Here is a 14,959-nt window from a genome sequence, read left to right on the forward strand (position 1 = left end):
GCAGGGTTAACTTGCTTTGTCTGTCAATCAAAAGAATCAATGCCAATTAAAGCAGCAAATGAGCAAGTGGTACTGCTGCGATCTAAACTGAGCTGGACAAAGTCATCATCTTGATAGTTAATAGTAAAGTTATTATACAGTACAGGCCAAACGTTTGGACACACACCTTCTCATTCAATGCGTTTTTCTTTATTTTCATGACTATTTACATTGTAGATTCATCAAAACTATGAATGAACACATGTGGAATTATGTAATTAACAAAAAAGTGTGAAATAACTGAAAACATGTCTTGTATTTTAGATTCCTCAAAGTCATGTTTTCAGTTATTTCATACTTTTTTGTTAAGTACATAATTCCACATGTGTTCATTAATAGTTTTGATGAATCTACAATGTAAATGAATAACTCCCAATCTGACACTAACTTCGGCTGGGCTTTTGCTGTGTTTTTAATAGACTGGGCTAAGCTCAAATAACCCCAACGATATATGTGTAATGCTGATTAATGCTCTGTGTTCTTCTACACATGCAAAAGTTAACACACACAGTGAGCATATGTAAGTCATCAGCTGAGAGTCGGACTGAGTCAGAGTCATTCCTTTCTCATGTGAATTTTAAAGAATGACACGTAGGGGAGTCAGTGAATCCCAAAATATAGTCATTTAAGGGCCTTCCTTAAAAAAGTGCCCATTTACCACCAGCTCTCTGAAAACGCCAATAACAAAACTGTAACTGACTGTGGTAATTGGCACTGATGATTGTGAATTGGATTGTTTCTGCAATGAGGCTCATTTGCATAGAAACGGGACAGTTTTGGTCCAAATGTATGCACATTACCTCATTAAAAGGTTTGTAGAGGTGCATTCAACCTTTTGTACATGCTTTGAAAATAAGATGGTTTGTTTTTATCTTATATGTGCAGATTTAGCCGCCACAAAAACCTCACAGTGAAATCGGCCCCAAGTGTTGTTTGCCTCTTTTAGCACCAACAGGTGACAGTGAGAAGTTTTTTCTTTGCTTTGAGGATGGCAGTTGTAGTCGGTCATGATCCACAGCAGTTATAGTGGATCCCGTTTCCACAGCATGTGAATCATCACTGAGCACATGGTGGACTGTATATGTCATATACCACCTATGGGGACAAGCACAGATAAAAATAACTGTTGCAGAGCGTTATGTTACAGTCTTTCCTGCAGCCTTTAGCACTAGCAGAGATTCCCCAATTACACTTTTTGCTGCAGATGCTGATTGGCAATCATTGATGAGCCATATTAGCCCATACATGCCTGATATCAATCTGTTTTTTGTTGCTGTTTTGTGTTGTTGTAGCAGCTGGTATAGCTGTATTATAGTAGGTCAGTTTGATCTCCATAGATATGAAACACACCATATATCTCCGGTGCTCTTCCATGGCTGAGAAGAATCACACACTGCAGTCTGGGAAGTGGTCGCTGTTGTACTTCACCACCAAAAAGTGTTTTAAAATAACTTTCTTGAGAATTATCATGAGGATAGAATACAACTTTTAGAAGTAAATGAATGAAGTGTCAGCAGACTGTGTGACAGCTGAAGGGCTGATGCACTGCAAAAAAGCCAGCTTGTATTTTTTGGCCTAAAACAGTGATTTAAGTTGGTAAAACTTGGAAATATAAATGATTGACATTTAGGGCAATAATGTAAGTTAGCACAACAAAGGAAGCCAGTTGTCTGCTCAAAAACAAGTTGGTGAGTTGTTGTTACTTATATCTTTAAGTTGGGGTTCACAACAAGGGACAATAGTTCTGATAACTCTTATTTCTTTGTTGGGAAATTTGGTCATTAGCTAAAGCTAGCGGCTAACTGATGCTAGCGGCTAACTGATGCTAGCGGTGCTGCTTGTTACAGCTACAAGAGTAGCCATTAGCGTATCAATGCTAACTCAAAATTGTGGTCGCAACATTAGCTGACATTTCATAGCGGCGTTACAATCGTGCCAGAGAAATTCAGAGTTGAGCAAACTCAAAACTTAAAATATTAAAAGTTGAAAGTTTGTTGCCTTGAAATTTTTAGTTCAACCAACTTTTCTTTTTTTGCAGTGTGTGGGCTGAATTTGTGACAGGATAACAAGATAAGGACGAGGTTAGCATCAGCATCATTTTGAGACTGTGGGTGTCAAATCTAACTAGCTAACAGCTACAGTTAGCTCGTGGCCACCTTGGCAACAAATAAAACTTATCACATTATATTATTCACGACTAGAAGGAAATTATGCCGATCATCCGGTTACATATTTTTAATGAATATCGAGCAATAACAATCAGCATCTCATCAGTTGGTGCATCCCTAGTAAGCAATATTGGGAAAAGTAACTTTTCCCTAATTTACTTACTTTTATTAATTTAATAAATTAATTTACAGCCTTACTCACTAAGAAAAAATATGTGTTACATTACACTATTATTTACTAAGAAAAGCAATTTGTTAGAGTACTTTTTTGTTATAATAAATATAAACCCCTTGTGCATATTATTTATATTGACTCTGTGGACCATAATCTTTAACTTTTCAGGCTAATAACAGGATGCAATATCCTCTTCACAGCTCAATTATGTTTGATAACAAGTCAACATATGATTCAAGGGGTACTGGGGCTTATGCATAAACCCTAACAAGCTCTTACAATCAACAATGAAGCTTTGCAATGGAAGTAAATAGAAACCGAGGGTAACTGGTGGATCTGACCATCTGACAAAGCATTGTGCAGAGGCACATTAGGCAAAGCTCCTCTATGAAAACAATAAAACAGGCTCATGCATCATGTTTCAACATGCAACCAGTCAACTCCGTCAGTGTTTAGTCACTTCCTTTCATGATCTAAAGACTGTTCTCTCTGCTACACATGACCAGGAGACGACTTCAGGACTGGCTAGCTTCCACTAGCACGCCGCCAACATTACATTAGTAGGAAGCAACAGGAACATTACTAAAGTGTTGGGGATTTTATTTTATGGCAACAAAAGTAACAGAGAAATATGGTAATCGAATAAAGGATTGCTTATCTGAACTAAATTACTAATTACTTGAATTGAAATACTAGCAGGTTACGTTACACATTACAACAAACTGGTAATCTGAGTAATCTAAGGATTTAATCCAGCACTGTTTAAAGTAGCCATTAAGGTACACGTGGTTATAAAGGGATAGACACACTCAGCAACAATACTCAGGTAGGCTGTGGCATTAAAACAATACTTAAATAAAACTAAGGGGCCCGAAGCATGGCAACAAAATATCCCCTCTGTACACCAGTCTATGCCAACTGTACGCTCAGCTTCCTGTTAGCTGACAGGAGGAGGGATAGGAATAATTAACTGATGATCAATTAGTGATCCTTAAGAATTTTGTCGATCACGTGGAATTTTTAATCGATCTGTGTATTTTTTTATTTTGCCGTACATGAATAAGCCAATGAGCTGAGAATGAAGTTGGATAAAGCTTCAGTTTGCAAACTGAAAGTTGAAATAACAATCATAAAACACACAGAAATACAAGAGTATTAATTAGAGCAAAACTAGCTTACTGTATCAAACCTTGCTAGCATGAATTACTAGGTTTAATTTTATCCAAAACTTATTTAAACCCAAAACACATTTAAATATGAAGATTACTGTGAAAACTGACCTCATAAAACATAAAAGATAGGTCTCGTTCATGTTTTCTTTACAGTTTAATCTCAATGAGTTAGTTTTATGATCGTCAGGATCAAGTGTCTTTTTGTCCTTTCAAAATAAAAGCGTCCGTTATCAAAACAGGCTTTTTTACCAGTGTGGTCTTCTGCACACACCGGTTGTGATGAGTTGTTATCTGAGTTACTCTTAACATTTTATCAGCTTGAAGAACTCAGAAGTCATTCTCCTCTCAACTCTGACATCAATAATGCATTTTGCTCAGAGAACTGACGCTCACTGGATATTTTCTTCTTCTTTTTTTTTGGACCATCCTCCGTAAACCCTCCAGGTGTTTGTGTGTAGAAGTTCAGCTGTTGAAGTTCTCTAAGAGAAGACAGTGGAAGCCTTGGCAGGATAAAACAACACGTTGTTGTTGTGCCTGATGTGCTTTTTCATCGGATGGGGCCAGGTTCACAACTTTGTGAAAACCGTGTGTGCAAACAGCCCAACAGTTTAAAGAAGTAATAAAGTGAAATGGCTGGTTTGTGTTCTAGCTGAAGCGGCTTATAGAACCGTTGTTGGTTCTGTCCGACCTGCTTCAGTCTCTGTTCTCTGACTGTTCTGCACACTGAGTGCTCACCCTCCTCTGACTCCTCCACCAAATACTGACTCTGAACTCACTATTTCTTTTCTCTTTCCTTTTTCACTCTTTCCTTATTCTTTTCTTTCCTCACCTGACTGCTCCTCACCCCGCCACTCCTCTTTTACATCTGCTCCTCCTCCCCTCGCCGCTTTTCCTTCTTTTTCTTTTTTTCCACCCTGTCTTTCCCCTCGTTGTCATGGTGAGCTTGCTCTTCCATCATACCTGTCTCCTCCTCCTCCTCCTCCTCCTCCATCTCCTCCTCCTCCTCCTCCTCCTCCATCTCCTCCTCCCCTTCTTGTTTCTCCTGCGATCGGCCTTCCTGTCTCCTCTAGTCTCCAGAGGGGAAGGGCAGTGAGTCGCAGCCCACTCCAGTGACCAATCGAGAGCTGCTGGGCTCCCATCTCACTGCTGATAGGCTGGGCGGGTCCGTCCAGGTACTGAGAGGAAGGGTTAGCTCTGCTGGCTGCCTGTCTGTCTGCCTACCTGTCTATCTGTCTGCCTGCATGTCTCTCTGCGTCTCTGCAGCAGGGCTGACCTCAACTTTGTTTCCTTAAAACCTCAATAATTCCCTCAATATTGTCATAGAAGTTATGAATTTAAATCTTAAAGGGATAGTTTGAATGTTTTTGAAGTGAGGCTATACGGGGTACTAACCCACAGTCCATGTTTATTTAGTTTATTTAGTTTATTGAATGGATCCCCATTAGCTGATGCCTTGGCTTAGTATTGGTTTAGCTTGTGGCAGATTTATCTGTAGCCACAATACTTAATAAATATACTTACTAAATAAATCTCTTCTAATTTTTACAGGAATATGATTCTGAACATACACAGCTACACCACCCCCAAATTTATTTCGGTCCTTTCTGAACAAAGAATACCCATCAACTGCTAATTCTGTATTCTCTAATGACTGGTCAAGGTGTGTTTCAGATATTGCCATGATATGAATATTATTAGGCTGCATTAAACAACTTAATTCATGGATCTTATTTCTCAGGCTACAGATGTTTAAATGAGCAATCAGCAGGCCTTTGCCTGGAATATTAAGAGTTCATAGTAAAACAACACAAAACAATTAAAATTATTCCTGATGCTATTTATGTTTACATATGCAATTTTTAGGCCTTTACTCTGTATTTTGTGTATTACCTGCAGTAGATATTGGTCAGCTCCTTCCCAGTTTGGAGAATCAGACGCTCCAGACAGGAAACAGACTAAAAAAAAACGTACCACCTTAACAAAGGCCGCCCTAAAAATGTTATACCCGTTTATGTGTATGCTGTATTTAGAATTTGCCCACAGATTTTTGTTGCTATCCACAGCCGTTTCATTTGGCACTACTTTTTCTCAACCGTAGAACTCCCATGTTCCTACGCATAAGAGCATTAATATGCTTCGTGCTGTGCTGCAGATCAGCTGTTTTTGTCAGAATTTAGTGCACTTATGTGTAGGATTTTGGAATTTCTACTAGGGATAGGAATAATTAATCGATGATCGATTAATGGTCGTAAAGAATTTGGTCGATCATGTGGATTTTTTAAATGATCTGTGTATTTTGCATTTTAATTTTATCTATGACTGCGTATCTGTTCTCACTGAACTTAAGTTGGATAAAGCTACAGTTTGCAAACTGAAAGTTACAATAACAATTATGAAACACAGAGAAATACAAGAGGATTATATTGAGCAAAACTAGCTTACTTTATCAAACCTTGCTAGCATGAATTACTGAGTTTAATTTGATCCGAAACTTATTTAAACACAAAACACTTAAATATGCAGGATTACTGTGAAAACTAACCTCATACCTCTTCGGGGGCTAAAACATAAAACATTGAACTCCTTGACGTTTTCTTTACAGGATAATCTCACTTTTTACGCTCCATCTAGTTTGCAGGTTTCTTCCAAACACCCATCCTTAATTAATTCCTACGTTTCAGAAAAATAGTCCCAAATGAAACGGCTGTAGGTAGCAACAAAAATCTGTGGACAAATTATAAATACAGCATATAACATTTTTTTTAGGGTGGGCCTTTGTTTAGGTGCTTAAAATAAGTTTTCACGTCTGCAGCAATACATTCATTGGTTTCCTGCCTGCAGCGTACGTCTAGCTCTTCAAACTGGTAAACCCACAGACCATCATCTACTGCAGTAACACACTGGGTTAGTATGTCATACAACCCACTGCAAAAGACCCAAAACTATCCCTAACATGTTAGACAGGAAATTCTAAATTAAAAAGACAGTTTGCAGAATCAAACCATTAAATTATAGCCATTTGGATTAAATGTTTAGGAATAATTGGTCAACACTGAGCAGTTTTTGCTCTCTCTCTATACAAAGTGGGGATTTTAGATTGGCACAGCATATGTTTTTCCAAACTAAAACCCCCTTATCACATGTCCTGGCGTCTCTATGGACACAGCAGAGAGCACATGCTGCAGGACGCTTTATGTAGCTTAGCAGTGAAGCTAGCAGCGGCTGGTCCATCCTGTCTTTAGTGTGACAACTAGACAACATTAACATCGGAAAATAAGCAGACACGTTGCAGAGATCATAAGAGTGCAGGTGTAAGTATATATATATATATATATTATAATAGTTTCTTTGCATATGACATCATACATCTAAGCACTGTCCAGGTGGAGGGCAGGCAGCTGGAGGCAGGTTCTGAATACTTAACTAATCCCAGATTTACACTGTTTTTTGGCCGTTCCAATAGATTAAATCAGGAAAAAACAAGGTCTGGGGGAGAGAAAGGGAAGAATTAAAACAACAAACACAGGGAAACAGTGGCAGACGTAGGAAAAAAAACATCTGTAGGAGAGGATTTAACTAATGTGGAACTTAGAAGTTAATGCTAAAGTGTTGCATTCCATGTTTTTTATTCACAACCCAGGTTCTTTAGGGGTGTCACCAGATCTCTATCTATCAGAAGATATCTGAAGTTAGCCAGCTAGTAGCCTGGTGCTAGTGGGACATCCATGGACATATTTGAGTTAAAACAGCAAGATAAAAAGGCAAAAATTCTCAAGCACATTTACTCACCTCGCTGAGACAGGACGGCAGTTGTTCAGTACTACTTTGGTTTCAGTGTCATGAACACAGCTCCACACAATAAAAGTTAAGCTCCTCTAGTAGTGTAGACTTTCATCCGGCTCGCCGAAAAGTAATGACGATCACGTCCAAACCAGACAAATCAGTCAATATGTTTCTATTTCCTGATGCTACCTGCTGCATGCTGGTTCATACACTTGTTTCCAATTTGTGCAGTATATGGATTATCTGTCCTCTATCTGAATTGTGTTTGCAACCCAGTTAATAACCTTAGTGTGTGACATAGTAGTTTGGTGAAGACAAGTTCAGGGTTGTGCCCAAATATTGTTCAGTTCATGCCATTGTTCCTGTTTTATTGTATGGTTTGGCGACAAGTAGTGCCTTGACAACATTGCAGAGCATCAAGTCTAGTGTTGCAAAGTTGATGTTTATTGAGAATGTGTCATAATCTGTTAATGCTCAGTGAGACCCTGTGTTAGCTGACATTAACTACACCAGGGAAGGTTTATACTGCCAGTAGTGAAACTAGCATAGCTTAATTAACTAAATTTACTAGCAAGGTGACTGGTGTATGATTTTCTTTATTGGCATTATCAACCACAGAAAGTGAGGCCTGCTCTGGTCTGGTCTGGTATTTAGCAACAGCATACAGAGGAGTAGGTTGGTAGAGGCGTGTTAATAAGTATTCTTACGTTTATTTGGAGTGAACAGCACAGTTTCATCTGAATGTCGTCTACAGGGAAATAAAACATGTACACAAAGATGCAGAGTTGGGAAAAAGACAATAAAGAACGACAACAAACCAGAAATGACATTTATAAAACACATCTGTGACAGAAACGCACAAGGATGTCCTGCCATTAACCCTTGTGTAGTCTTAACATTCTTTATAATCATAATAATATAATAGTTTTTTTTAAATTAAATCTCAAGTTTAAACCTCAAATTTTATTTTTCATGAAGAAACGTCCTCTCGTGCATCAATAACTTTGTGAATATCTGTGTTTTCCATCACAACAGTTCAGAAAAACTGAAGTGAAACAATGACAAACTTGAACTTATTTTTTTAGTTTTATGGTTTTATATATGCTACAGTCAGGAAATTAGCTACAAAATACTCCCATTTTTCATTCATTGTCTCCAACCACAAGGTGTGTAACAGTAAATAATCTTTCAACCAAATTTCAACTTGAAAAAAGATAATTTATAATTTTTTTTCTCCTGTTCAACATAGTGGCAGGTCAATGTTGACCCTTCAGACAACACGAGGGTAATGTGTCACATCCTGTGATAATGTTTACAGTGAGTGCAGCTATTAGTAATGTAATGATGTTGACATAATGTTTTCTAAAAATACAACAACATACCGCTTTTAATACTCAATATAGGATTAAATGGAACAGGGTTTTTTTGCAATACATACATTATATTTTGCAATTTATGTGTATATGTGTGTGCATTAATAGATACATTGGCCTGTTCTGAATGAGTTTATTTAAAAGCACCAAGTGGTAATTTATGATGCCACATCTTAAGCTGATTAAAAAACAACAACAACAACACATATCAGGCATGACAGGCACACTGAAGGAATGTGAAAAATTAAAATGTGTTAAAGGAGCTAAAAACAGCTGCATCAAGACTGTATTACAGCATGTTTGTGATGTCAGAGCTGGCACTGTGAGAGTGAAGTTAAATCTAAAGTCCACAAAGTATTCTCTGTTTCTGTTACAAGTCGTCGGGCAGATTAGACGCTATTTTGCATGGCAGCAAGATGAATGTTGATAATCTGTATGTGGAGTTGTGAAGCTTCCCAGCAGGTCTCAGCTCTCATGGACCAGTTCAGACCAGTTAATGTCCACATGAAGCCAGATACATTTAAAAACATCTGGAGAGCAGACAGATGCTTCAGGCTCAGTTAGTCTCTGCTGATTGGCTGTAAGGCACATTTGTGAAGTAATTAAATAAAAGAAGTGGACACACTGGTTAGTCTAGACGGAATTGTCCAAAAAGTGAAAGTGAGGAGCATTTATGGGTACAAGTCAGGAACCGGCCTACTTTACTTATTTCAAGGGTGCTGAATCCCAAAAAAATGGTTCCCAAGCGAAATTTTGAGTTTTTGACCTTCTCATTTGCATATCAAAATGGCGGCCGTTGGTCGTTGGACCATTTCCCCTTAGTTTTTTTATAAGTAGGCAATCAAAGATGAGGAAATTAAGTTTCTGGATCTATAGTCTAGAGTCAGAGCAAGGATATAGTGGAGGCTCAGTGTCTTTTATATATATATATATATATATATATATATATATACATATGCAAAATACCAACTTTTAAGGTGAAATTAAGCATTATTTGTGTCATTTTTTAAGGCCGACATAAATATTCAATCTATCACTTTTAAATGTTCCAGTTGGTATTTTGCATATATATATATATATATATATATATATGTATAAAATGGGAAAATGGTCCAATGACTGTGCAAGATGGGCAATTTGGTGGCCATTTGATACAAATAAGAAGGTCAAAAACTCAAATGTTCGTTTGGGAACCATTTTTTTTGGACTCAGCACCCTTGAGATCTGTAAGGTAGGCCGGTTCCTGACTTGTACCCATAAATGCTCCTCGCTTCTTATAGGAGGCCTTTATTCTGAAATCCGTCTAGACTAGGTGTGGAAGCATGTTGTTTTTCACACAAAGTGTGTTTTCAGATGAGCTGCCTTAGTGTGGATGTGATGCAACTCTTTTAAATTCTGTCCCACCAGGTTTGGATGTTGGTGCAGTGGTTCTCATCCCTCTTTTTCTTCCGTTTCTCTCCTCCAGGTAATGAGTTCAACCAATGGGGAGCTAAATACAGACGACCCCACTGCAGGACACTCCAACGCACCAATCACAGCCAACGCAGAGGTGGAAGTGGCTGATGATACCAAGTAAGGACACAGACCAGCTGGAGTGAAATAAATAAATATACAGTATGAGGATCACAACATCTGCAGGTCCTCTGTGAACCATTGACAGTAACACACATTCACACACACAACTTTATAGCTCCGTAAAACCTGTGACTGTCACCAAGACCTCATGTGGGTTAGTAATTATTTTTAGTTTATATTCAGTTTCAGGAAACTCACAGGATGCTGACAGTGCATGTTCTTTTTTCGTTTTACGGTGACACACTGCAGAGGAGCACACAGTCACAGGTCACGGCATTCTGGGAGTTTTATCAAGATCTACAGTAGATTTAAAGTAGATTTTACATTGAAGATAACTGTTTGAATAAAAACACAAAGGCAATAAACTCAGATCAATTAATAAGTTTGTCAAAAGTTGGCTGCATGCAACATTGTGGCTGCTAACTCACCCAGACAGGACAACTTGGTAACGGTGGTAAAGGTTAACAAGGGTGTTGGTCAGTAAAAGCGGTTTTTAAAGAGTAATTTCTCGATTTAGACCATGCATGACACAATAACCACATTTTCTTGGGCAATATATTTTCCTAGAAATTATCACAATTAATTATATTATTGGAATTTTAACACAATTTTATGCCGCTGCTATTATAATGGTTATAATAGCATGATAATAGAAATAGAAGTACACCCTTTTCAAGAGTAATACTTGTGCGTGTGGAGAAACGGGCCGAGCCCCGCCCACACTGAAACTCTGACACCGAGAGCAGAGCAACCAGAAACCACAGCGAGATGCGTCTCAGCAGAGAAAAACAAACAAAACATGATGGTAAAGCCTGCTGGTTTTATGGCATCCTGTTGACTAAAATGTTCTTAAACACAAAAGAACTGATGTAAACATAACAGGTACTATTGTACAATATATGGACATGACCTCAAAAACTTACTGAGCTCGATGAGGCAGTATTGTAATTATGACAGGCCTATATAGTGTGTGTATATATATATATATATAATAGGAGTGCGGCGTATCGTTCACAATAATACTGGTGTATATTTTTATATGATAAAAATAATGCATATAGACAACACTCCTACTTCCTGACGTAGTCAAATAAAATTGTAAAATGTTTAATCACATTTTTAATGTTAAATCTTCATGTGAAATATAACTAAAGCTCTCAGCTAAATGTAGTGGACATAGTAACATTTGCCTTTAAAATATAGTGAAGTAGAAGTAAAAAGCTATAGAAATGGAAATTCACAAGTTAACAAAAAAAGTTAGGGTTAACATGCTTAGTTTATAAAATTCAATGTTGCTTAAAATACATATATATAATAATCAATGAAATAATGTTTGAAGGAGAAGAGGTTTAACCCTTTATCAGGCAAAGAACTATATTTGGTAACTTCAGGTAATATTTCAAGAAAAAAGTTGCAAATTTACTAGATTAAAGTGGCAAATCTACAAGAAAAACAATCGCACATTTAAGAGACTTAAAGTGGCAAATCTGTGTGAAAAAAGTTGCAGATTTACGAGAAAAAAGTGGGAAAAAAGCAACTTTTTTCTCCCAGATTCACCACTTTAAATCTCTTAAATCTGCGCATTTTTTTCTCGTAGATTTGCCACTTTAATCTGGTAAACTTTTTTCTCAAAATATTATTTTCGTATGTTTTATTTTACACATTCTGGCTGTATGTAATATCCTCCAATATTCTCTAGGGTTGAAATTTGAAATTTGCAAGTATTTCAATGAGTGTCCTATTAAGGGTTAAAGACAGTTAATGATAATAATAATGTGTGTGTGTGTGTGTGTGTGTGTGTGTGTGTGTGTGTGTGTGTGTGTGTGTGTGTGTGTGTGTGTGTGTGTGCAGGTGCTGCTGTTTCTTCAAGAGGAGGAAGAGGAAAGCTCTCCAGAGACACAAATGAAAACAGGAGCTGAGAGAGAAACCCTGGTCTCTTTGTGTTCTTCTTCTCTCTCCTTCTTTCTCTAACCTCTTTCATATAACCCTCTCCTCCTCCTCCTCCTCCTCCTCCTCCTCCTCCTCCTCCTCCTCCTCCTCCTCCCCCAGCCCCCCTCCGACCCTCCTCGTCTGCTGTTGGAGGTCCTGTAGTTAACGTGGGTCGGCTGGTCTGGCTGGACCAGCGGGCGGTAGAGTGTTTGCTAAGCTGATCTACTGGTTTCTACTGGTTTCTACTGGTGGCTCTGGACTGAACAGACAGACAGAGCAACATGTTGCTGTTCCACCTCGGAGCTTTAATGGTGGACTAGCTGTTCCGGCTGTGGAGTCTTCATGTATTTATGGACACAAACTGAACTAAAACTGGATAAACAAAAACTTCTGGAGGAAACAAGAGACTGTAAGATGCCGACTGATCGGCTGACAGACTTGATTCAGCTGGTTTTACTGGCAGATTGGCTAGTTCTCTCTTTTTTTTTTTTTTTTTTTTCTTCCTTACTGACTGGTTCAGAGGAGAGAGTAATGTATTTCGGAGGAGGTACAGAAGAAGAGAGGACAACAAAAGAATGGGAAGACTGTTGGACCACAGATACAGACGAAACATACACTTACAAACACGCTGCACACTTTCTGGAGCTCATCATAAAGAGACTTCATAGACAGAAATATGCAGCTCTCGCACATAGTCTATAAAGTTTTTATTCCCTAGGGTCAAGGTAGGAGGTACACTGTGAGCGGCTTGGTCTATTTCCTGCAACGGATTGGGCTCGGTGTACTCCTGAAACACACTCGCCCTCAGAGGGAAACCTCCCAACCACCAGAATCAAAAGTAAAAAAGATGTTTATGTGAAAACTATGCTTTTTTTTCTCCTTGTTTTAATTTGTAACTAAAAAAAAGACTACAATTTGGAAACTTGTGTTTTTTTTCTGTCTTTTTGAGTTCAACAAGTTTGTGTTTTGTAGCTTTGATGTGTGTTCCTCAAAATGTTTTTTTTAATAACTTGTATTTTTAATTTTCTGTTGTTTTGTTTTGTTTTTTTCCCTCTTTTTCTCGGGTTGGAGGATGGAAAGTCGGATAACTCCATTAAAAAAAACAACCAAATAAAATAAAAGCTGATCTTTATTTAAATGAATCATGGTGGAAAAAAATGTCAGTGTTCCAGGGATATTTTTGCAGATGTCTGATCACACAAGCAGTCTGGAGATGATGATGCTTTAGATTTATCAGAAAAGTCTCCTCATGTATTGATTGTCCTTCCTTGACCACCTCAAAAATTGCAATACTATAAATAACTGGTACGGGATAAAAATCAGGTACAGATCTAGCTGTGAAGTGTGAGTTCCTTTCTGAATGTTCAGTGTTCGAAGGCTGAATTTTCATCAGTTTATGTGAAGGCATGAAAATTTCCCTATGTATGTACATTTCTTACTGTCTTTTTTCATTTATTAATTAATTAATTAAATTAAACAAGTAGGTTTGGAGGAATAAAGATAAGGGAAATGCTTTGTTAAAATAATACATAACTAAATACATTTTAAAATATATATTTTTTTTAATTTAAAAGAATAATTGAAGAAAAAATATTTAAGATAAAGGTTAAATAAAAGAATATAATAAACATTTAAATAAATAGGCAAATTAAGACAAAGAAACAAGTGAAGAAGCAAATTAAACATCAATATATGTCATTTTGTCAATGTATGCCTATTTAATGTGATGTTTGGTATATTTAATAGCACATTCATTTAATTATAGTGTCATTTATTTTTTTATTTAGGCAGCTTCCATCCTCCATGAGGCTAATGGGAACATCATTAGTTTGGCAAGTATAAGTAAAAGTTTATTAGTAAAAGTGTGCTTTATGGAGCATAAAAAATGAAAAACCATCCATACTTATTTTACAGGATTAACAAATCAAAATATGGTATTAAGTGCTACTCAACCATGACTGCAATTTTAGACAGCTGACCAAATTTCAATCAGTTCAAATCCTCTGTATTTCTCATTGATGCATTGCTCTTATGTTGATTTTGGGACCTCTGTCTCTACGTACTACTATTTAGATTCATCACCAGTTCTCAACTAGGACTCAACTCCCTTTAAGACAGTTGAGTAGATCTTCATCAGTTTCTCTCTGTTTCTGATTGGTACAGTGCTTTTGAGCTGTTTTGGGGACCTCTGTCTCCACACACTACTGTTCATCAGTTCTACTCAACACTTTTGATACTTCTTCAACTTTATCCTCCCCACTTAAGCAGTGGTTTAATTAAAAAAACAAAAAAATAGGAAAGAGAAGTCTAATCACTTAAAATGTAAAATGTTTTTTGTTAAATCTTGATCTGAAAAGTAACTGAAGCTGTCCGCTCTAGTATAGTATAAATATAGTGGAGTAAAAAGTACAATATTTGCCTCAAAATGTACTGGAGTCAGTGGTGGAATGTAATCAAGTACTGTACTTAAGTACAATTTTGAGTTACGTGTACTTTATACTTCTACTCCACTACATTTTAATGGTAAATATTGTACTTTTCACTCCGCTACATTTAGCTGACAGCTTTAGTTACTATTCAGCTCAATATTTAACATAAAAACATGATCAATTTAAAGTGATAAGACTTTTTTAAATTAAAATTTTAACCTCATAACAGTATATTAAGTAGTTAAAATGAAGCCTATCTTTACATAATTAAAACCCTCCTTACATATATGCAACAAAACCATTTTTTAAATAATGT

At 37.1% G+C, this 14,959-nt stretch overlaps 1 protein-coding gene across 4 annotated transcripts in view; it reads left to right on the top strand.

Annotated features, from left to right (window-relative positions):
• The window catches only part of LOC131980096 (casein kinase I-like), a 29,053-nt gene extending 15,697 nt beyond the window's left edge, over positions 1-13,356 (top strand). For 2 of the 4 annotated variants that reach the window (XM_059344265.1, XM_059344266.1), the window contains exons 10-12: positions 4,625-4,726; positions 10,176-10,282; positions 12,137-13,356. In XM_059344265.1, coding sequence (XP_059200248.1) covers positions 4,625-4,726; positions 10,176-10,282; positions 12,137-12,191 — 264 coding nt within the window. In that variant the 3' untranslated portion in view covers positions 12,192-13,356. The remainder of the gene's footprint in view (positions 1-4,624; positions 4,727-10,175; positions 10,283-12,136) is intronic. The other 2 variants (XM_059344267.1, XM_059344268.1) reach the window with 1 other exon arrangement.
• The last annotated feature ends 1,603 nt before the right edge of the window (positions 13,357-14,959 follow it).

This window comes from Centropristis striata, chromosome 11, assembly GCF_030273125.1.
Source record: "Centropristis striata isolate RG_2023a ecotype Rhode Island chromosome 11, C.striata_1.0, whole genome shotgun sequence".
NCBI classification, from domain to species: Eukaryota; Metazoa; Chordata; class Actinopteri; order Perciformes; family Serranidae; genus Centropristis; species Centropristis striata.